This window comes from Equus quagga, chromosome 9 (assembly GCF_021613505.1).
Source record: "Equus quagga isolate Etosha38 chromosome 9, UCLA_HA_Equagga_1.0, whole genome shotgun sequence".
In the NCBI taxonomy this organism is placed as follows: Eukaryota; Metazoa; Chordata; class Mammalia; order Perissodactyla; family Equidae; genus Equus; species Equus quagga.
Window position 1 is genome coordinate 75,981,114 of NC_060275.1, and position 24,863 is coordinate 76,005,976.

A 24,863-nucleotide genomic window follows, 5' to 3' on the forward strand; every position below is an offset into this window, starting at 1 on the left:
CTTTATTCTGAGCCTGTGTTTACCTTTAGAGGTAAGATGTGTTTCCTGGAGGCAACATAATCCTGGGTCTTGTTTTTTAATTCTTCTCACCACTCTGTGTCTTTTGGTTGGAGAATTCAATCCATTTACATTTGGAGTGATTATTGATATATGAGGGCTTAATGCTGCCATTTTATCACTTGTTTTCCAGTTGTTCTGTGTTTCCTTTTTTTCTCGTCCTGTGTATTTCCAGCTGCCATTTCAGTTTGGTGATTCTCTATGACGCTTTTCACAGTTTTCTCTTTATTTATCATTTGTGTCTGTGTTCTGATGTTTTGTTTAGTGGTTACCACGAGGTTTGTATCATCTTAGATGAGATAGTCCATTTTCTGATGGCCTCTTATTTCCTTAGTCTAAACAGGTTCCATCTGCTTCCTCTTTATTGTTGTCACAACTTATTCCATTTTATAAGTTGTGATTTAAATGAAGTGATTATACTTATTTTTTAATGCTTTCCTTCCCTTTATCTTTAATGCTATAATTAAGTGTTTGCTAACCTGTTCTGATAGAGAGCTGTAATTTTCTGATTTTGTTTGTCTATTCGTCTCCTTGCTCAAGGCTTGTAAACCCTTTCCTTTTTTTTCGGGTATGAGGGCCTTCTTGATCATTTCTTGTGTGCAGGGGGTCTTGTGGCAATGAACTCCCTCAGCTTTTGTCTATCTGGGAACGTTTTTATTTCTCCATCATATTTGAAGGATGTTTTCACCAGATAGAATGTTCTTGGCTGAAGGTTTTTGTCTTTCAGAATTTTGAATATATGATTCCACTCTCTCCTAGCCTGTATGGTTTCTGCTGAGAAATCTTCAGAATCTCTGATAGGGGTTCCTTTGTGGGTTATTTCTTCCACATTACTGCCCTTAATATTTTTCTGTCATTGACTTTTGCTAGTTTTACTAATATATGCCTTGGAGAAGGTCTTTTTACATTGATGTAATTAGGAGTTCTGTTAATTTCATTTATGTGTAATTTCAGCTCCTTCTTCAGGTTTGGGAAATTCTTACCTATTATTTCTTTGATCAACTCTCTGCTCCTTTCGCCCTTTCTTCGCCCTCTGGAATGCCTATAATCCTTATGTTGCGTTTCCTAATTGAGTTGGATATTTCTCAGAGAATTTCTTCATTTCTTTTAGTCTTAGTTCTCTTTCCTCCTACATCTGAAGCATTTCTATATTCCTGTCGTCTAAAGTACTAATTCTCTCCTCCATAAATCAGCTCTGTTTTTTAAGGACTCCAGATTTTTATTTATCTCCTTCATTATGTTCTTCATCACCAAGATTTCTGATTTTGTTTTTTAGAGTTTCTATTTCTTTTGTGAAGAATTCCCTCTGTTCATTAAATTTATTTGTGAGTTCATTGAATTGTCCTTCTGAGTTTCCTTGTAACTCGCTGAGTTTCTTTATGATAACTATTTTGAATTCTCTGTCATTTACATTGTAAATTTCTGTGGCTTCAGGATTGATTTCTGGGTACTTGTCATTTTCCTTCTGGTCTGGAGTGTTAATATACCTCTTCATAGTATTTGATGTCGTGGACCGTTGCCATTGCATAGTGGTAGTATCTGGTCGCAGGTTCCACCTGCCATTACTGAGGTGGGCAGGAGCTGTTTTCTGATCCTGCTGTGACCCCTGGCACTTATTCCTTTCCTTTGGAAGCTGTGCCAAGAGGGCCCATCTGCATTGGTCTGCTGGTTGCTGCTGCCTGGTGGGTCACACACATAGGCATAGGTGCTCTGGCCATCCAGATGAGCTGCTGCACCAGGCAGGTGGGGCACTTTCTTTCATGTGCACAATCCCACATGCTCCCACTCCGCTCTCACTGTCTGCCTGCCTGGGCTGCTCGCTTTGGTGGGGCCACATCTGTGATTGGTTAGCCTCATCAGTGTGGAGCATTCCTGCGGGCTGGGAGGCAACTCTGAGAGTGAAAGCATATCCGCGGAGGGCAGCTTTTTCCCCCTTGTCCTGTCAGAGTTGTGTACTGGCTGCCGTGCAAGTTCCTGTGCCCTTTATCTCCCAGTGGGCAGAGAGAAAAGACCCACTTGCCTCCTTCCACTGCCTCCTGGGGGTGTCCAGCACCCCAACCTTCAGATGTGTGGCTGCATGGATCTCTCAGATGTCTATTGTGTTGTGTGAATGTCCTCTGTTGGTTTATGAATGTCCTTTTCATTGTGTCTTAGTGGAGAGAGACTAAGGGAACAGCTTACTCTGCCATGGTGCTGACATCACTCCCTCTAACAGTAAATATTTTTATAGCTAGATTTTTTTTTTGGTTGATTGGTGATTATTTTCTTTCTTCCTTTTTCTTTCTTTTCTTTTTTTAGTGATTATTTTCTAAGAATAAATTACGTAGGAGCAGCGTTGCGTGGTTGAAGGCCATGAATGTATTTTAAGTATTATTTGCAGATTGTCAAATTTCCCGTTAGAATGATTGTTCCAATTTATGTTCCATCAGTGGTATAAGAAAGTGTTTATTTCTTTGCACTTTTGCCTACTTTGGGTATTGTCCTTAATATACATACATACTTTTGCCATTTTAATGAGTTAAAAGTGTAGTCTTAACTACTATTTTAATTTAATTCCCCCCTGACATTTTTATGAGCCAAACTTAAAAAAAGTATAAAACAGAAAAGAAATACTTCACTGAATTTCTGCAAGGAAAAGCGATAGCAATAACTATGCTGCTCCATACACTTGCTAGGTTTGTGTGTTCACAGAGCACAGGCATATATTGCCGCAGCTTATACCTGGGCCCTGTGCTGTGAGGTGGAGATCATAAGGATGTGCTATGATGATGAATTTAACTGTAGATCAACATGGTCCTGTAAGGATGCACTGTGATGACACTGAATAAAATCAGTAACTACTCAGTTGTCCAATTATGTTTCCTCTTTTACAAGGACTCAGCAGAATTGCCAAACAGTTGTTTGCTTATCCCTCAGAGCCACCCACACAGGCCACTCGGCTCCTACATCATACCACGTTTAGGTCAGTGCTTCTCTGAAAGAGAAGTGTCCCTTGGACTGTTCTGGTGAATTGTATAGGGCAGTTTCAGGGCTGACCCTGGCATGGATAAGTTGTGAGTAGGCATTATTTTGACACCAACCTTCTGTCAATCTTGTCTGTAACCCTCTTCTTCCTCTTGCACCCTTTTATCTTAGTGTCCAGTGTTTTTCTTATGTCCTGGGCCTCTGGTTGTCACACGGTGCCTGGGCCTCATCCTTTATTCCGACCCTTTCCTGCCCTTCTTGCCTCAAATGAAAAAGGAAGTGTCCTGTGTATGTCCCTTTCCCTTAAGGTTCTGGTTTCTCTCTCTTAGGTTGTCTCTAATTGACCTGGTAAACTGATGTTGAGGCATGGAGTGTACTTAATGTAATCACCCCTCTTGGCAACGTAACTATTTTTAAATGTAGCTTCTGGAAAAAAAAAACAACCAACCTTAAACCAAAGAAGTTAATGTAGTAGGAATTTTCTCTACTACAGAAGAACAGTGGGTGCTATATTTTTGAGAAGGTGAACCTCTTGGACTCTGAAACTAAATATTTTTTATGAATGCTCATTTATTCACAGGTCCTCATATCTTTTTTCTTCTTGCCTGCTCCCTTCTCCCTTTAGCCCTGTGCCGTGTCTGCATAGTTGTTTCTTGCCTTGATTCTCACTATGAATGTGTTAGGAGGTGGTTGCAGTGGTCTCGCTACATAGCAGCTGAGCTCAGTGTGCACCTCTGTCCATCTCCGAGGGAGGGAGCATTGGACTAAAATGTTCAACATTTTAACTGTTTTGAATCATTTTAGTCAACATGTTTAGTTTATATTTCAGTTTTAGATCTTACTATCAGAGGGCTCAAGATTTTTTGTTTATTAAAATGGCTTAGGTTTAAAAAGGTAAAAATCTCATATTTAAAACTGTGGCTTTAAGTGATATTTTTTTGAAGTTACGGAAACACTTTTACTTTTTAATATAGAGTTTTCCTCAATTAAATTAAGGAATGGCATGGTATTCTTCATAGGAGATATGTTGTACTTGATCGTATCTAATTTTTATAATTTATTTGAAAATACACTTTTTCCTTTTACTGCTAATCCTTTTGCCTCAGATAAAATACCCTGGAGCCGATATGGATATCACCTTGTCTGCCCCATCATTTTGCCGTCAAATCAGTCCAGAGGAATTTGAATACCAAAGAGCATACGGCTCTCAGGAACCGCTGGCAGCCTTATTGGAGGACGTCATCACAGATGCCAAACTCTCCAGCAAAGAGAAGAAGAAGAAACTGAAGCAGGTAAAAAGGATACTCTGTATAAGTCATTTCCTCTCCCTACTGTTCTTATGTGGTTTTTTCTTTTTATTCTCTGTTTTAATAGGTTTCATATGAATCTCATCTTCTGAGAGAGAACAGTTTTGAAAGTGTGTTATTCAGTTCATATATTCCAGAAATCTCATTGGTTTGCACTGTTGTGGTCAGTTTCCCCATCTTTATTCTCCAGTGTAGACCTTTTCCAGTTACTGACCTCTTCATTTATGGAGGTGTTCTCTAGTATTTGTCTTTTGTTTTGATATGTGGCATGAGGTGGTTCAGTGGAGCAATTACTTCAAATTCAGAGAAGCTATCAAATGAGGACAGATTTCTTTGGTTTCTTTGAAAGGCAAAATCAGACTGAATTCACAAATATAAAATGTCTAGAATGTAAAAGCCTTTGGTTTTAGATAGGCAGTATCAAACTGGTTTCTTGCCTCAGGCATCACTGAAAGTTTTTACCTCCTGTTGGGCAACATGGCTTAGGGCTTCAGAGAACAGTTTTCAACTCAAAATAGGTCTACTTTGACCATTCTTAAAGTATTGACCCAAGATTAAGTGAATGACTTTTATTTCTAAAGACCAAATCCTGCCTAGCTTGATTCCTGATCATACCACACTTACAGGATTTTACACAGAGCACCAGGGTTCTAGACTCTCAATCATATTTTCTCAGTAATTTTGGAGAAGAGTTCAGTGGCGAGGACCGAAGGAAGAACATATTGCTTCTCTTTTAGCTTTTCATAAAGTAATATATATTAGACTGCTTCCTCTTCCATTTGGGCAGAAGCAGGTGGGGCTGAGTTGGAGAAACAGGGAGATGGTGAAGTGTAGTTGGGCCAGAATTTTCTTTTTTTTTCTTTTCGAGGAAGATTAGCCCTGAGCTAACTGCTGCCAATCCTCCTCTTTTTACTGAGGAAGCCTGGCCCTGAGCTAACATCCGTGCCCATCTTCCTCTACTTTCTATGTGGGACGGCTACCACAGCATGGCTTGCCAAACGGTGCCATGTCCGCCACCCGGGATGCGAACCTGCGAACCCTGGGCCACTGAGAAGCGGAATGTGCGAACTTAACCGCTACGCCAGTGGCCTGCCCCCAGCATTTTCTTTAACTGTGTAGAACATAAGTTATCTTCAAGTCAGAGTTATTTGTGAGTATTTTTAAAGTGAGGAATATTTATAGTTGGCGGTGGGGGAAATTTTAAGAAATATGACTGAAATGAGAAGTTTATTTGAAGATTGGATGAACTTAAAGATGAATTCGATTTACAGAAATTGGAATCAAATGATTTAAGAAAAAGAAATGGATTTGTGTTGAAGTGAATTTGATTGTGGTCTGTTTTCTTATTCGTTCTCTTTTCCGATGGAAAGCAATAAAGATTAAAAGAAAACAAAAACAGGAAAGAATGGGATCAGAAACTCTTATTTTAAAATTAGATTGCCCAATTTATTGCCTCTTATCTGTTCTTTTTGACTCATCTTGGATCTGTTTTTTTTTTAGTTTCAAAAATCCTACCCTGAAGTCTACCAAGAACGATTTCCTACACCAGAAAGTGAAGCACTTCTGTTTCCTGAAAAACCCAAACCGAAACCACAGCTGCTGCTGTGGGCACTAAAAAACCCTTTCCAGCCATTTCAAAGAACTAGAAGTTTTCGGATGTGATACTTCTGTAGGCGTTGGAGATCTCTGTTGTTGTTTTGAGTAAATGGTGGTTAGAGAAGGACTATGGTGGTGGAAGAAAGAAAAGCAGAAAATACAGACTACTGAAATATAAAGATTATGTGACTTCACAAAATGTTGAGCCATTATCAGTATTTTTATAAAACTCAGTGCTGTTTTTAAAATATACAAATCAGTTAAAAATTACGAGACAAGTATATAGTGGTAATGTTAACATGTTTGTAATTGTTATAAAATTTAAGGGTGTTTTCATATTTTTATTTGTTGTTTTTCATGATGTTTATAAAATAATTGTGTGTACATCCTAGTTACTGATGTTTTTGCTATAACTAAGTCTTAAAAATAGTGTATATGCTTGAATAAGAAAGACACTGGGTGCTGTTACTGTGATGCTATTGACTTAATGATTAAGCCAATTGTGATTTCCTCCTGTGTAAGTTCTCTTGTGTTTTCACTGTTGCACTAAGATTCTTAATGTCCTATATTATGATGGCTGTGTCTTTATTGCAGATTTGTTGGATGCTATGACAGATTTTACTAAAGCTGGTTCTTTCATAACATAAATTCACTGGTGTTTACCTATAAGTGGAGTAGATTTTCATCTGCCTGCGGTGGTGTGATTTTAGTCTTGGCTAGAGATGGAAAATTGAACTGGATAAGTTCTTTTGGTCCCTTATACTTGTGATTCTAGGTCAAATCTTTGTTGTTTCATGGAAAACACAAATGGGTTAAGTAAAATGAGACTCCTTCGTTTATAAATATATTTTCCCCGGCTTCCTCATCCTTTTGAAAGTAAACGGAATGTAAATAAATACTGTTTTTCACACTGTAAATGGTGTTTCTTTTTTGGCATTTATTTGGGTCAGTTGGAGAGCATCCTCAGGTGCTAAACATCATTGCCTTGGCCAGTGTTCTCACATCAGTCATTTATTTCTGTGGTAAAATAAGCAAGATTTGGGCTTTTGAACTGGCCTTTAGGAGGGTGCTTTGCCCGTCTCTGTTGCTTTGCTTTGCCCGTCTCTGTTGCTTTGCTTTGCCCTGTTGCAAGTCGTAGTACACTTAGATTTTGGAGTATCTGGAAGGGTGCTTCTGGGAGCAATTGCCCGAAAAGCTGAGAGTAACACTCACCGATCTGCTTGCTCTGCCCTCTGGACTGATTTTCCTTCGCTCTTGAGATCTGCCCTGGTTCTTTTGAAGCCGAATGCCTCCTACATTGACTCAGTTTTTGCTTGCTTAAAAATGGATAAAAGTATTCCTGTTGGTTTGGGTACCACTTTACCTTCAAATATGTGAAGTAATGGGAGATATTTCGTGTTTTAGGATTTATTCTCAGATGTTGGAATTCTCTTTAGAGCAAAGTCTGCTCTTAAGAGATGTCTACTTTCTGCAGTATTTATGCTCCTAGAGAGTTTACTTTCCAGAGTCTTCTTTCCTGTGCTTATCTTTGGAAATATATGTTACTGTTTTCTTTCTTTCTTTTTCCCTTAAGATTACTTTTTGTTTTTTAAGTATAGCATACTTATGGAGCGGTCATAAAACATAACTACCACTTAACTGTGAAATTGCTAAGTGGATAATACCAATTTTCATATTGGTTGTACCAGTTAACTCTCTCATCAACGGAGTGTAAGAGTTCCTTTACTTAATATCCTCACCAAAACGTGCTATCGTCAGAGTTGGAATTGTCACTGTGGTGGGTGTGTAATGATATCTCAGTATGGTTTTACTTTGTGTTACTTATATGGTTGAAAATTTTCTCCATATATTTTTTGACTTTTTCCGCTTTTCGAATTTTGATATCAGCTTGTCAAGCTGCGCACGCACACACACACAAATTAGCACACAAACGCTGTTGAGATTTTGATTTTGATTGTATTGAATCTATAAATCAATTTGGAGAGAATTGCTATCTTTAAGGTATTAAGTCTTCTGGTCCATAAATGTAGTTTATCCTTCCGTTTATTTAGAATAAATGAGAAAAAAATTAAATTTCTCTGTAAAGGTTTGCAAATCTCTAGTTAGATTTGTTCCTAGGTATTTGGTACTTTAAAAAAAATGTTAGTATCAAAATTTTCAAATGCATCTAAAAGTGGAAATATTAGTACCAATCCCTAGTTTCAACAGTTATTATTCAACTGATAAATACCTTGGTATTTGATCCTATTGTAAATGGGGTTATTTTAAAATTTAAATTTTCTGTTTGTTGCTTACATATAGTATAAAACTGATTTTTGTATGCAACAACCTTGCTAGGCTTTCATATTAATTCTAAACATCAAGTGTGATTCTTTTGGATTTCCTACATTCATCACATCATAAGCAACAATGACAGTTTTGTTTTTCATTTCTGTGGTCGACAGCATCTAAAATGTCCCCAGTGATCCCTGCCTCTTGGTGTTTATGCCTGTGGAATCTGCTCTCCTTGAGTGTGGGCTGGATCTCGTGACACACTTCTAACATAGAATATGGCAAAAGTGACGGGCTATCACTTTGGGATTGGAACACAAAAAGGTTCTGGCTTCCGTCTTGCTTGCTGTCTCTCTCAGTCTCTCCCTGGCCTGCCCTGTTGTGAGCTGCCTTGTGCAGAGGCCTGTCAGGCAGGGAACTATGTCTCTGCCCAACGGCCGGTGAGTGATCTTGGAGGCGGATTCTCCCTTAGTTGAGCCTTGAGGAGAAGGCAGCCTTAGCTGACACCTTGGCTGCAGCCTGTGAGAGACGCTGAGCCAGAGGACTCAGCTAAGCTGTGCCTGGATTCCAGACCCACAGAAACTATGTGATAATAAATAAGCCACTTAATTCTGGAGTAGTGTATTATGAAATGGAAGCTACAATATGCTTTCCAATTCTTATTTCCTCCCTCCCTTCTTCCCTCCTCCATTTTTTTATCATTATGAAGTGTCTTATCTCTAGTAATGCATGTTTGCAATCTTTCTGTATTCTTATATTTTAGTCTTGTCCCTTGTCAACAGCTTATATTTGGATTATTTATTTTTTTAAGAAGCCAACTTGACAATCTTTATTTATTTATTCTTTGGTGAGGAGGATTCGTCCTGAGCTAATATCTGTTGCCAATCCTCCTCTTTTTGCTTGAGGAAGATTGTCCCTGAGCTAACATCTGTGCCAATCTTCCTCTACTTTATGTGTGGGATGCTGCCACAGCATGGCTTGATGGATAGTGTGTGGGTCTGTGACCAGGATCTGAACCTGTGAACCCCAGGCTGCCGAAATGGAGCACACGAACCCAACCACTATACTACTGGGCCAGCCTCAAGGTGGTTTTTATTTTTATGTATAATTGCTTTTATTTATTTATTTATTTTTTACTTTTTATTGAGATTATGATAGTTTACAACCTTGTGAAATTTCAGTTGCACATTATTATTTGTCAGTCATATTGTAGGCGCACCACTTCACCCTTTGTGCCCACCCCCAAGCCCCTCTTTCCCCTGGTAACCACTAATCTGTTCTCTTTATCCATGTGTTTAATTTCCACATATGAGTGGAGTCATACAGAGATTGTCTTTCTCTATCTGGCTTATTTCACTTAACATAATACCCTCAAGGTCCATCCATGTTGTTGTGAATGGGACAATTTTATCCTTTTTTATGGCTGAGTAGTATTCCATTGTATGTATACATATATATATCTACACACACACACCATATCTTCTTTATCCAATCATCAGTTGATGGGCACTTAAGTTACTTCTGCGTCTTTGCTATTGTGAATAATGCTGCAACGAACATACAGGTGCATGGGTCTTTTTGAATTGCTGACTTCAAGTTCTTTGCATAGATCCCCAGTAGTGGGATGGCTGGGTCATATGGTATTTCTATTTTTAACTTTTTGAGAAATCTCTATACTGTTTTCCATAGTGGCTGCACCAGTGTGCATTCCCACCAGCAGTGTATGAGGGTTCCTTTTCCTCCACAACCTCTCCAACATTTGTTATTTTTTGTTTTGGTTATTTTTGCCATTCTAATGGGTATAGGGTGAAATCTTAATGTAGTTTTGATTTGCGTTTCCCTGATGATCAGTGATGATGAACATCTTTTCATCTGCCCATTGGCCATCCATATATCTTCTTTGGAGAAATGTCTCTTCATGTCTCCTGCCCATTTTTTGATCAGGTTGTTTGATTTTTTGTTGTTGAGTTGTGTGAGCTCTTTATATATTATAGAGATTAACCCTTTGTCAGGTATATGATTTACAAATATTTTTTCACAATTGGTGGGTTTTTTTTTTTGTTTCAATCCTGTTTTCCCTTGCCTTGTAGAAGCTCTTTAGTCTGATGAAGTCACATTTATTTATTCTTTCTATTGTTTCCCTTGTCTGAGGAGACATGGTATCCAAAAAGATCCTTTTAAGACTGATGTCAAAGAGTGTACTGCCTATATTTTCTTCTAGAAGTCTTATGGTTTCAGGTCCTACCTTTAAGTCTTTGATCCATTTTGAGTTTAGTTTTGTGAATGGTGTAAAGAATGGTTGAATTTCATTCTTTTACATGTAGCTGTCCAGTTTTCCCAACACTGTTTGTTGAAGAGACTTTCTTTTCTCCATTGTAGGCCCTCAGCCCCTTTGTCTAAGATTAGCTGTCCATAGATGTGCTGTTTTATTTCTGGGCTTTCAATTCTGTTCCATTGATCTGTGCACCTGTTTTTGTACCAGTACCATGCTGTTTTGATTACTGTAGCTTTGTAGTATGTTTTGAAGTCAGGGATTGTTATGCCTCCAGCTTTGTTCTTTTTTCTCAGGATTGCTTTAGCAATTTGGGATCTTTTGTTACCCCATATGAATTTTAGGATTCTTTGTTCTATTTCTGTAAAGAATGTCATTGGGAATCTGATTGGGATTGTGTTGAATCTGTAGATTGCTTTAGGTAGTATGGACATTTTAACTATGTTTATTCTTCTAATCCATGTACATGGAATGTTTTTCCATCTCTTTATGGTGTCATCACTTTCTTTCAAGAAAGTCTTGTGTTTTTCATTGTATAGGTCTTTCACTTCTTTGGTTAAATTTATTCCAAGATATTTTATTCTTTTTGTTGCGATTGTGAATGAGATTGTGTTCTTGAGTTCTCTTTCTGTTAGTTCGTTATTAGAATATAGAAATGCTACTGATTTATGTAAGTTGATGTTATACCCTGCACCTTTGCTGTAGGTGTTGATTATTTCTAATAATTTTCCAATGGATTCTTTGGGGTTTTCTATATATAAGATCATGTCATTTGCAAACAGTGAGAGTTTCACTTCTTCATGGCCTATTTGGATTCCTTTTATTTCTTTTTCCCACCTAATTGCTCTGGCCAAAACCTCCAGTACTATGTTGAATAAGAGTGGTGAGAGTGGGCACTCTTGTCTTGTTCTGTTCTCAGAGGGATGGCGTTTAGGTTTTCCCTGTTGAGTATGACGTTGGCTGTGTGTTTGTCGTATATGGCCTTTATTATGTTGAGGTACTTTCCTTCTATACCCATTTTATTGAGAGTTTTTATCATAAATGGATGTTGGATCTTGTCAAATGCTTTCTCTGTGCCTATAGAGATGATCATGTGGTTTTTGTTTCTCATTTTGTTAATGTGGTGTATCACTTTGATTGATTTGCGGATGTTGAACTATCCCTGTGTTCCTGATATAAATCCAACTTGATCATGGTGTATGATCCTTTCAATGTATTGCTGTATTCAGTTTGCCAAAATTTTGTTGAGGATTTTTGCACCTATGTTCGTCAGTGATATTGGCCTGTAGTTTTCCTTCCTTGTGTTCTCCTTGTCTGGTTTTGGGATCAGGGTGATGTTGACTTCATAGAATGTGTTAGGATGTGCTCCATGTTCCTCAATTTTCTGGAATAATTTGAGAAGATTAAATCTTCTTTGAGTGTTTGGCAGAATTCTCCTGAGAAGCCGTTTGGTCCTGGACTTTTATTTTTGGGGAGGTTTTTGATTACTGTTTCAATCTCTTGTGCTTGGTCTATTCAGATTCTCTATTTCTTCCTGATTCAGTTTTGGGAGGTTGTAAGAGTCTAAGAATTTATCCATTTCTTCTAGGTTATCCATTTTGTTGGCATATAGTTTTTCATAGTATTCTCTTATAATCTTTTGTATTTCTGTGGTATCCATTGTGATTTCTCCTCTTTCATTTCTAATTTTACTTATTTGAGTCCTTTCTCTTTTTTTCTTAGTGAGCCTGGCTAAGGGTTTGTCAATTTTATTTTCTCAAAGAACCAACTCTTTGTTTCATTGATCCTTTCTACTGTCTTTTTTGTTTCAATTTCATTTATTTCTGCTCTAATGTGTATTATTTCCCTCCTTCTACTGACTTTGAGCTTTGTTTGCTCTTCTTTTTCTAATTCTGTTAGGTGTGGTTTGAGATTGCTAATCTGAGATTTTTCTTGTTTATTGAGGTGAGCCTGTATTGTGATGAATTTCCCTCTTAGGACTGCTTTTGCTTCATCCCAAATGAGTTGTTATGGCATGTTTTCATTTTCATTTGTCTCCAGATAATATTTGATTTCTTTTTTAATTTCTTCAATGATCCACTGGTTGTTCAGTAGCATGTTGTTTAATCTCCACATCTTTGCCCCAATCACAGCTTTATTGTTGTAATTGATTTCTAGTTTCATAGCATTATGGTCGGAAAAGATGCTTGATATGATTTCAATCCTCTTGAATTTGTTGAGGCTTGCTTTGTTTCCCAACATATGGTCTATGCTTGAGAATGTTCCATGTGTGCTTGAGAAGAGTGTGTAACCTGCTGTTTTTGGATGGAGTGTTCTCTATATATCTATTAAGCCCATCTGGTCTAGTTTTTCATTTAATTCTACAATTTCTTTGTTGACTTTCTGTCTGGATGATCTATCCTTTGGTGTTAGTGGGGTGGTGAGGTCCCCTACTATTATTGTATTGTTGTTGATATCTCCTGTTAGTTTTGTTAATAGTTGCTTTATGTACTTTGGTGCTCCTGTGTTGGGTGCATATATATTTATAAGTGTTATGTCTTCTTCATGGAGTGTCCCTTTTATCATTATAAGCTGCCCCTCTTTGTCTCTTTACCTGTTGTGCCTTGAAGTCTACTTTGTCTCATATAAGTATGGCAACACCTGCTTTCTTATGTTCACTATTAGCTTGGAGTATCGTCTTCCATCCCTTCACTCTGAATGAATGCCCTTAATATTCTCTTTGTCGTTGACTTTTACAAGCTTCACTACTATATGGCTTGGGACTGGTCTTTTTACATTGATAAAGTTTGGAGCTTCTGTCACATGGATTTCCAGCTCTCTCCCCAGGTTTGGGAACCATTATTTCTTTAAACAGGCTTTCTGCCCCCTTCTCCTTCTCTTCTCCCTGTGGGATACCTACAAGCCTTATGTTACATTTCCCAATTGATTCAGATATTTCTTGGAGAGTTTCTGCATTTCTTTTTAGTCTTAGTTTCTCTCCTCCTCCATCTGAAGCATTTCTATATTCCTATCCTCCAAATTGCTAATTCTCTCTATATTATCAGCCCTACTATTCAGGAAGTCCAGATTTTTCTTAATCTCCTCCATTGTGTTTTTCATCTCCAACATTTCTGATTGGTTCTTCTGTATAGTATCAAGCTCTTTTGTGTCATAGCTCCTGAACTCGTTGAGTTGTCTATCTGTATTCTCTTTTAACTCATTCAGATTTTTAATGATAGGTATTTTGAATTCATTGTCATTTAGGTTATAGATTTCTATGTCTTTTGGATTGTTTTCTAGATACTTGTCATTTTCCCTCTGTTCTGGAGATTTAATATATTTTTTCATACTGCTTTATGATGTGGATTTGTGCCTCTGCATAGAGATAGCATTTGCTTACTGCTTCCACTTGCTTCCACTGGGGGAAGGGGGCAGCAGCTGTGTAATCTGCACCAACTAGGATTCTTGTCTGCTCTTCCTGACTGAACCTGGCCTGTTCTTGGGATTGCAGTGGCCCTGTGAGATCTCCCATCATCTGTGGCAACAATCACAAGGGGGCTTTGGGTTGCTGGTGCCTGCTCTTACAGACTGCCTAGACATGCTCCCTCCTTAGAGTCTGCAGCGGTGTTATGGGTTTTTGCATCAACCAGGAGCTGATTCACCTAGACTCTCAGCTCTGCCGCCATCGGGTTCTGCAGGATCTCCCTTGTCCTCTCTGGGCCACAGCAGAACTATAGGTACCTAATGCAGCCAGCGGTTAGCTCACCCAGCCGCACCACTTCTGCTTTTAGGTCCCCCGGCTTTTGTGTTTGGTGTGCAGGGCCTCTCCACTAAGGCCAAGTAGAGGCTCTCCCTGTGGCTCTTGTGGGACCTTGGGTTTTCCCACTGGATCAAGGAACAGTCACACTGGGGCTCTGAATTGTCCCACTGGACTAAGGAGCAATCATGGGGGACTAAGGGCTGTAGTCATCTGTTTCCACAGTTGTGCCGCCGATGCACACGCCCACCCTTAGTGCTGTGGCAGTGCTATGAGTGTGTCAGCCAGGAGAGTGTCACTTGCAGGTACTAGGCTGTCTGGGGGCTGGAGAGTTTTCACCTATCTCCACCTCCTCCTCGGGTATAGTCTGCCCACCTTCTGATGTATAGCAGCATGGGTGTCTCAGGTGTCCTGAGGTGCTGTGTGGGTATCCTTTGTTGATCAATGAATGTCCAATTAGTTGTAGTTCGAAGCGGGAGAGACAAAGAAAACTGCTCACTCCGCCATGTTTCTGATGTCACCTCCAATTGCTTTTATTTTTTAGAAATGATGAGGAGAGAATGTCATCAGGATTGTCATTGCTCTGAGAGACTATGATAAGGAGTTTATCAAGGAGTGTTCTCTACAGAAAATTTGAGAGTACTAGAGCAAATTTTTAAGGTTGAATATCCCTTTTGTGAGTAGGGCTATGGAATTCAGCCATTCATCATTCTAATTCTCACACCTTTGTATTCTGGCATCTGCCTTCAGGGAAGTCATATTTGGGGTCTAGCAAATGTAACAGACATATGGGTCATGACTTAGCTTTCGTCTTTTCCAGGAGCTTGATTCTGATTGCCACATCTAGAAGAAAGTTTCTGTATATTGTTATAGGAAGTGTAACTCAAAAAGAGCTGGTATTTGTGAACTGTTTATCTACAAGAAGAAGAAACTAAATATTTCTGTTTGGAATGTCACAAAAATCTTTTATCATGATTAAAAGAGGAAGCAGTTAAAATGCTTTTTACTATGTGGATATGGCTATTTTAAATTATATGTTTACTTTTATCCTCAAGATCAAAAACCTGCAAATGTTACACACCTGGAGTAAAGTAAGAGTGTTACTACCTACTAAAATCAGTATTAAGAGACAATTCAAATGTACGTCTATCCATCATCATAGTATTTGCCTAAATTTGAAATATTTACTAAAGAATGAGACATTGGAAATTCTAATTTTATGGCATTTGGAATCACTTTTGCATTTCCTTGCTTAAGACAACATAACCTGCAAAAAGTATAATACTTTGACATCATTGTATTTTGGGTCTTCCAGGCAAACAAATTACTGTAAAACATAAACTGTGGTTATTCGGCCTTAAAGAAATTATTTGCTCCTGGATACCCAAGTGATTTGAAAGTTGGCATCTCGTACCACATTAATAAACAGAGAATTTGCTTATTTGTATTAACCTGGGAATGTATTTATTATTTGATTTTGTAGGACAAATATACTCCATGGGATAAGTGGAGGATATATTCCCAAATTTAACAGTATAATGAGTAACTTCTGATGGATTTTTCTATGTCTTAGTGTCTACTTAACTTTACTGTTCAAACTTGCAATTTGAGGAAATAAAATGGGAAGAATAATGGGATAATAGGGTAACAGCCCAACAAAAAATTTAAAATGTCACTTTCGGTTGTTTAGGGCATATTTGCGTTGCTATATAAGTTTCATAATTCCCTAGTGAATCTAAGAATTAGGTAAAAAACTGTTTACAGTTTTTTCAGATTCCATCTTGGAGAATTGTTAAGTGAATTGTTTGTTTCATTTGAAGATCTAGAATAAATTATGTTTTCCGTAATAAATTATATTTTCCATAAACCATGCCTATTTCATAACAAAAAATAAAATATGTATTTGACTAGGTCTACACACTTTCTAATACCTCTTTTGGGGCTCTTCTGTCAAAACTGAGAACACTTATAATATCTAGAGCCTTTTCTAGAGAATATAACAAAAAGTTATTCTTCCCTCTTCCAGGCCCCACAAATTTTACATATTGCAGCCAGCATCTCTCTAACAGTAATAACAAGGAGTCTTCTTGAATATTCCAGTAAAACAAATAAATCCTTATTTTAAACAAACAGAGGGCTAAAGATTACTTTATTTTTGTAAGAAATAAGTAAACTATAATTGATATTTAAAATTGAAGTACTTTCATCCTGATCAGTTGTAGACTAGTCCAACATGGGAATGAAGAGGCCTTTTGCTCAATTTCCAGTAAGAACTTGTGACCTTTTGAAGGGTCCTGGTGACAGATATTTCAGTGATAATTTACCAAGAGAGCAGAACAGTTTACTGCTAAGAATAGTATGCCAGAATGAAATGCAATCTCTGATTTTCTGAGAGCCCATGATTCCAGTTTATCTCTGTTACTCATATCTATATCTGTGTATATACATTTTAGAATCAGGTGTGTTTTAGACTCAATTATTTAAAAAAATCCAAAAACAAAGTCAAACCATAGGAAAGATATTTTGAAGATTAAAGTCATATGGCTGAAAATTACTTCATGTGAGATCTTAGACCATAATATGAAGCGTTAAGGAAAATAAGTGAAATCAGCCTTCTTGTCTACTGATTCTGCATACTTTTTTATTAAACCTGGGGTTTTGTCCGTATGTAAGTTTGTCCTAAAGATTCCAATCTTTTAAAAGCTTTTTGATACTTAGAAAAAAATTTTAAGACTTTTCTAACTGGAATGTATAGGGTGGTCAAATCTGATTGGATAATACTGCTTCAGTGTTTTCACTCTTCATAATCATCTGAAGCAGTAATTAACAATCAAAACATACAGTGACATCGTTTGTAAGTTTCTTAAAACTTTCTACTTATCAAAATGCCAAGGATAATTAGACATAAAAACTGCTTAAAACTGGTGAAGGTTTTGATTTCAGAAAGTTCCTCGCTCAGCTTTTCACAAAGAATTGAGTTGGATGATCTGTTGAGGCCCTGGGAGGTGTCTGGTTTAGGCTATTCAGCTTTTCACATCATGATCTGTTGACCGAGGACAGATGTTCCCAGTAGGGGTCAGTCTTGTGTTGGTAATTATAGGACCATAAAGGAAAAACTATGGATTTTATTTAAAAGTCCGGTATATTTGATGTAATTAGTAAGCCTTTAATTGTGGAAAGCAGAAACTTAAAAATCCATCATCTTTATTGTAACAAAAGTAACTGTGAGTATTATTTCGGCTCCTCTATTGCCATATTTTTCCCCAAAGCCCCAGATATACCTTGCTAAATATTCTAAAAGCAGGCTATAAATGGTAAAAATGAGCAATTATCTAAACGCAGCAGCAGATAATTTGGAATAAATGCCAGATTATTAGATTTTAAAGTGAAAAAAATTGCAAAATTCACTTTGAGCAAAACCCCCCCACAGAGGTAGGATAATTTTGAGTAAGTCAGCCCCTCACCTTAGCAGATATGAGGATATCTGTGTCTGTTGCCTTTCCTTAAAATAAATCATGTTTGACTCTCATCTCTCAGACTAAACTAACTTTTTGGTCTCTAAACCAAGCCTTTTATAGTAAATGCACAAATCGAAATCTTGGATAAAACATGTGTTTACAAATAATGCCTTTTGCGTTGTAGACAACAACATGCTGTATAAGCGGTCAAACAAGCACAGGCCGTAAACACCTTAGAGGTCACTGAGATGAACAGTGCCTTTACCTGAGTCGACAGCGTGGTGGAAAGAGCATGTTGTTAGCAACAGCAGTGATGTCATGGGACGGCCTTGGGAGGCTTTCGTCTCCCACACCTCACGTCATCGTAATTAAGTAAACACTGGGTACTTGATAGGCAAATGCAACCTCACGGTAAGACCCTTAGTTCCTACTGTCCAACTAAATTATTACCCAAGGGTCCTTCCTACTAGAACTTGTAGCTCTAATATTGGGTAGAAATCAGCATGTTTGGATTTTAAGTTGTAGCACTACCAGTAAAACTTGCACAGGTCACAACCTCTCTGGGCTTTGGTTTCCTCCTGAGTTAAATGAAGGGATTGGATTTTGGAGCTCAGAGACCCCAATGTTTTCTGGGGACGGGAAGAGATTAGAAGTTGCCGAGAGTGGAGGGACCGGTGGAGTGTGCAGGTCCAGGTTGTTGTAACAAAGTATCTGAATTAAAAAAAAAATGTCGAATTGCCCCATGTTGGCCAAACCGATCCTATGTGTAGAGATGACAATCTTTCCGTTGGGTGATCTGTAAGGTTGCTTCCGGTTCTAGTGTTTTATGATTTCTTCTTTTAACCATTTTCCTCGCTTGGCCCCTTATTGCCTTGTTTGTGCCTGTCATCCTATCTGCATCTCTTCTTTTCTCCTTTTCTTCTGAGTGGAACACTTGTATCAGCAGCTCATTTTGGTATCAAATAGAAGGAAACCAATAAGGGTAAGTTTATAGTCAATGCTAATGCACCATGAAATGTTTTTCTTCTGAAAGAAATTTTATCCTCCTCCTTAGGCTTGTCATAACGTGCCTAACTTAACTTGAACTACCGTTTGCCTCTGGTTATATTCTGTCAATTGGTTTAATCCATAATAGCTAACAAAAGTTTTCCTTTATTAGTGTCGATACTTGTGTGTTAGAAATTTGTGCCTGTCATCAAGGTTGTTGATAAAATGCTCAAGAATTTTTGCTGGTCACCGTGCCAGCCTAAATTGCTGGAGCCAGTCTTCAGTCTGCTGGCATATGATATGTCTATTTTTGCTAACAAGTGGCTTTTCACCTACATTGTCTTGTTGGTTAGACCAAAACAAATAATGTCTTTCCTTCCTAGAGCACTTTGAATAGTGAATTTACGTTTATTTTCTATTTAATCTTTCAAATCTCAGTGGGCAGACAGAAACAGAGAGCAAACTGAGGTTCAGGGAGGTACCCAGTGACAATGCAAAACTTCAACTCTGGTCTTCTCTCTGATGATCTGACACCCTTATACGTCACCACACTAATCTTGTCACATCAGGCAAGGTAGGTGGACTTGATCCAAGCAAATCTCTGCAAGAAGGGGCTTATTTTTGGTTCCCTGTGTCCCCCATCTGTGCTCCCTCTTTCTTATCGGGGTCCTTTTCTCTTCACCCTCCACCTCCTCAGCTGTGCTCCTGTGTTTACTGAGCATCGGTTTTGTATGAGAGAACTTGTGGGAGCCTGCGAGACAGCCCAGTGCTGCGTGGCGTTGCCCTCTCGCTTCAGGGTCACCCCTACGGTGCCGACCTTGGCCCTCAGCATAAGTTTTCTAGGTTGCACTGCGTTTCTTCATGAATACCAGTTAGCTATCCAAATAGTTAGAGCTCTTTCACTCATTCATTTTTCTTTTTTTGGAGTCTTAATATGCCAGGCCCTAGGCTGGGCAATGATGGGGGAAGAAACGTGGATCTAACTCTGAAGGAGCCCCAGCCCAGTGAGGAAAACGCGCATGTCGACATGGAACTATAGATGATGACAGCAGTGCTGCAGAGCCGTGTAGAGTGCAGGGGGCACAGAGGAGAGAAGGGCAATGTTTCCAGCATGGTTGGAGTGGTACGGAATGTGTCACTGAGGAGCTAATATTTAAGCTGAGTCCTGAAGAACATGTCCACCAGCGAGGAAGGCAGGGCAGAAGGCATTTCCTCAGTGGGACCAGCAGGAAATAAGGCTTTCGTGGCAGCTAGAAATGATTTGCCATTCCATGTTGTCCAGGTAATACTAATATTTTAATGTAGGGTCTTAAATGGCTTTATCTAAAGGGGTAAGTAATAAAGGGATTTCATGAACTGTGGCAGAGCAGGCTGGGGATTTATTTTAAGTGAGGAGTTTTATCGCCTCTCTCAAATAACATCTCCAAGGTGGCTTCCTCTTCTACTTATTCCAGCCCAGTGGATCCGGATCTTAGTGCTCTTTAAAATTAACTTTTGGATGCTTTTTAGGTTGCTGTTGGATCTTGAGTCTTCCTAAATTTTCACAGGGCATGCCTGCCTTCGTTCGTACTGATGCATTTACAAGGTTGCAAAAAATTGTTGGTGTTGATGAACCTTCCTTGTGCTTTATTTAAAGGAGTGATCCTTTTACTTGCCTGTTTCTATTTTTCCATCAACAGCCTGAAATGCCATGCCTCTGGGTCTATACTGTTCCGTTTCATAACATTTAATAAATGTTAGAACTGGCTTTGCAAATGCATTGCCTTAATCTCGTTGCCTGCAGTGAGGTGCTTTTAATATTTTCTCCACATGTGAACTCAGTGTTTTCCTTTAGCTTTTCTTTAATTTCCATGTGGTTAATCCCCTTCTACTGCAGGGAGCCTGGATATTAATAGATTTCTCCTGTTCAGTCTATCTTTAATAATTTGTTTTTTACATTCAGTGAACACATCCATCACAATAAACGGTCCTTTCCCTGTTTGTGTTGACTTGCATTTATATAAACCAGACTCCCTCTTTTTATCATTATTAATGTTCATGGTAATTTTCAGTAGCTTGGGAGGCCGGGTACTAGAGCTGGCTCAGAGCTTCAAGTTGTCCTATTAGATCAAAGGACTCATGTCAGGACACATAGTTTCACGTTTTATCGTTAAGTCAAAACCAAGGTTACGTGTTTTTTTCCCCTAAATTGACAATATAAAATGAGAGTATTAAATAAGCATCTCTAAATTAAATTATTCCTCATTTCATTAAAATGTTCTTGACTTGATAGCTCTTTTATGCACTGAAAGATGCAAAATATTCCCATTACCAATGTTGAATATTTTCATAATCAGAAGCCCAATTTTATAAACTTTTATAGCCACTAGTAGGTATAAGTAGGAAATTGAGTTATAAGAAGTTAACATTGGTCATACTTGGATGCTATGGCTTTCTGCTAGTTCAATTTATTTTAACAGCCTAGAATGGTATAGTTAAAAAATTCATGTATATTATTTTTATGCTTCATTCTTTTAATATAAGGTAATTTTTTTCTATCACTATGCATGTCTTTGGTGTGCAGATGGTAGGAAAGTATATAATTGGCAGGACTTGTATTGCTGTTCTTTAGGCAAAAACAAACCGGGTCCAGAGATCATCAGACTTTTTATAGCTTGTGCAGGCTTCTCAGAAAACATCTTTCAACATAGCTCTCTGCGCTTTGAGAACTTCCAGAACCAGTCACTATGCTGTAAGATAGTCTCATGCTTTCCTATTACAGTGGTCCCCCCTTATCTGCGGTTTTGCTTTCCACGATTTGTCACCAGCAGTCAATCAAGGTCTGAAAATATTAAATGGAAAATTCCAGAAATAACTTGTAAGTTTTAAATTGTGAGCTGTTCTGGGTGGCATGATGAAATCTCATGCCATCCCATTCTGTCCTACCCAGGACGTGAATCATCCCTTTGGTGGATCCCCAACCACTGATGCTGTCATGGCTCGATGATCCTCCTTCTGACACAAAACCTAATGCTACGTCACAATGCCTACATCACTCACCTCACTTCATCTCATCACGTAGACTTTGTAGCATCTCACATCATCACAAGAAGAAGGGTGAGTAGGGTACAATAAAATACTGAGAGAGAGAGACCACATTCACATAACTTTTATTATGGTATATTATTATAATTGTTCTATTTATTATTATTGTTAATCTCTTACTGTGTCTGATATATAAAGTAAACTTTATCGTAGGTACATATGTATAGGAAAAAAGATAGCATACATAGGGTTTGGTACTGTCCATGGTTTCAGGCATCCACTGGGGGTCTTGGAACATATCCTCCATGGATAAAGGGGGAAAATTGTACTAACCGTTTTGATTATTCAGCAACCTCTTCAGATACTAATGGCAATTCTGTAATTCCAGTTGTATACACTTTTTCATTTCTTAACTGTACTACTTAAATATTGTGACATTTTGGGAGCACTTAAATATTTGTTTCAAAACCCTACATCTTTGTTACATTTTCTATAGTAAATTCTATACGTTAGAAGTGCTGAAAATATTTCTTTTTAATTATTCCAGAATTTCTCATTTCAACTTTTTACTTTTGTAGCTTTTTTTTGGTATCTCCAATATAATTTTAAATAATCAGTTAATTTTTGTTTTTAGGATTCAGTCATCTCTACTACCGTATTTCATTACTTCTAAGACATACATTTCATTTTTTTCTCCATGTTTCAGCATCTCTGAAACTAGAATGCACCTTTCAAATTGATTGTGTGTCACAGTTGTCAGCATTTAAACATCTTTTTAGTGGTACAAAAATTAGTGGTATCCTAGATTTTATAAAATGTACCATTTTCTTTTTTCTTTTTTTTAAACCACTTTATTGAGGTATGATCGCCATACAAAAAGCTGTACATTTATAATGTATACAACTTTATGGGTTTGGAGATAAGTGTACCTCCATGAAACCAGCACCACATCTTTGCCACAAACATCCATCACCTCCAAAAGATTTCTCCTGCCCTTTGTATTTATTATTATTTTTGTGTGTGTGATAAGAACACAACATAAGATCTACCCTCTTGGCAAATATTTAAGTATACAATACCATGTTGTTACTTATGGCACTGTGCTGTCTCTAGGACTTATTCCTCTCTTGCATCACTGAGCTTTGTACCCTTTAACTAATAGTTCCTGTTTCCTCCTCCCGTCAGCCCCGCCCACCCCGATAACCACCGTTCTGCTCTGCATCTCTGAGTTTGGCTATTTTAGGTTTCTTTTGTTAGTGGTATCATGTAGTATTTGTCCTTCTGTGTTTGGCTTATTTCACTTAGCATCATGTCCTCCAGGTTTATTCATGTTGTCACAAATAGCAGAATTTCCTTCTTTTCTTAAGGCTAAATACTATTCCATTGTGTGTATATGCCACATTTTCTTCATCCATTCATCCATCAGTGGACGTTTAGGTTGTTTCCGTATCTTGGCTATTGTGAATATGCTGCAGTGAACATGGAGGTGAAGACATCTCTTTGAGATTGTGATTTCAATTCCTTTGGATATATTTTTATTTTCTAAGGACAGATAATGGGAGGTGGTTCATGGTCTCAGTGACTTTTTTGATGTATTGAGGAACCATTCCTGAGTGTTCTGAGTCTGCTTCTTTTCTGTCCTAATCTTTCTCATGCAAGTTTACTTTCCAACTTGTTCATTTATCTATTCATTCTCTTCAATTAGTGAAAGTTAAGTATATAACAGAAGGTAAAATTTTTTGAAAGATGCTATATGCTCTGCTCTCCTGAATTTCTATGTGTATGACTTTGTTCCTGGTCAGGCACAGGCATCTTTCTGTAGCAGGGGGTGGGGGAATGAGAAATTATGGGACTAGGATGGGATTAGGGCTTTTATAACAGGAATACAAAGAAAAAGTCAGTGTTCAGCTTTTAATTACCATAGGATATTTTTAATAGTGCTAGCAGCATGGGAAGCTTGATTTTCCGTGTCAAGAGACTTGTCAAGAGAAGGAAGGATTTTCTAAATTTCTTTAAGGCTCTGAAATATTAAAAGAAAAGTCTAGACGTGGAATTTCTTTCAGAGTCTAGAGGGTTTGGTTCCTCTGAGAAGAAGGATTTGGATCAGAGCAAGTGCAGGCCCTACCCTTCTGGTCCCATGGGCTAATAGTCTATTTTTTCCTTAAGGTCCTTGCTTTCGTCCTTCTTAGGGCTGGGCCTCCAATGGGGAGAGCATAGACACATCAGGAAAGGCATGGAGGAGACAGATCATTTGAGCTAGTGGTCTGCTCCTGGTGGAAGCGTGAGAGAGCCAAGGACTCTAGTTCTAGGTCAACTTAAGCCTTTAGCTCTGGACCATGACCAATGTAGTGTGAGGGCGATGACATGGGGTAACCTTGGAGAAAGCTAGAAGGGTGAGACTGACGTGTGCTCCTGGCTCCCCAAGGCGGTGCTGAGTGTGCAGGGGATTGTGTAGTTTTTCCATGCCTGGAATTTTCCACAGCCTCAGAGATGCTGGAAGGGCCAGTGGACCAGAACAGGCCTGATCAGAGTGACGAGGGTGTAGTGTGAGGAACTTTTAAGAGCAGAGGCCGGAGTACAGTTCCTGGCATAGACACTGCCTCGACTGCAGGCTGTATTGAGTAGTCGCAACAATGACCATGTGGCCCACAAGGCCTAAAATATTTACTATCTGGTCCTCTAGAGAAAAATTTTGCCAACTTCTGCTATAGGAAATCCTAAAATTTAAGACTATAATCATGAACATTTATGAATTGCTCTTAGACGAAAACGGTAGCATAGAATGACTTAGAGGAAGGCTTACAATAACGGATTATTTAATTTGATGATTTATTGGAGAATAAAGTGATGAATTATCTTAGTTTGGCTGTTATAACGAATGACCACAGACTGGGTGGCTTAGACCACAGACACTTAGTTTTCACGGTTCTGGAGGGTGGGAAGTCCAGGATCAGGGTGCCGGCAGATCTGGTATCTGGTGTCCTCTTCCAGCTTGGGGGACTGCCGCCTTCTCGTTGTATCCTCACCTGGCAGAAAGAACGCTAGCTAGCTCTCCGGCCTCTTCTTATAGGGGCACTAATCCTGTTCATGAGGGTGGAGCTCTCCCAAACTGATTACCTTCTCCTACAGTCACGCTGGGATTAGGGCTCCAACATATGAGTTTTGTTGGGGGGACACAAACATTCAGTCCA

The 24,863-nt window shown here is 38.5% G+C and overlaps 2 protein-coding genes across 2 annotated transcripts in view; both read left to right on the plus strand.

Annotated features, from left to right (window-relative positions):
• The window catches only part of DEPDC1B (DEP domain containing 1B), an 89,186-nt gene extending 82,359 nt beyond the window's left edge, over positions 1-6,827 (plus strand). Inside the window, exons 10-11 of the mRNA XM_046671786.1 lie at positions 4,128-4,313; positions 5,829-6,827. Of these exons, the coding sequence (XP_046527742.1) occupies positions 4,128-4,313; positions 5,829-5,990 (348 nt within the window). The 3' untranslated portion in view covers positions 5,991-6,827. The remainder of the gene's footprint in view (positions 1-4,127; positions 4,314-5,828) is intronic.
• Positions 6,828-19,623: 12,796 nt separating this feature from the next.
• PDE4D (phosphodiesterase 4D) overlaps positions 19,624-24,863 on the plus strand; it is a 1,409,587-nt gene continuing 1,404,347 nt past the window's right edge. Inside the window, exon 1 of the mRNA XM_046671306.1 lies at positions 19,624-19,930. The gene's annotated coding sequence lies outside the window, so the exon portion shown is untranslated. The remainder of the gene's footprint in view (positions 19,931-24,863) is intronic.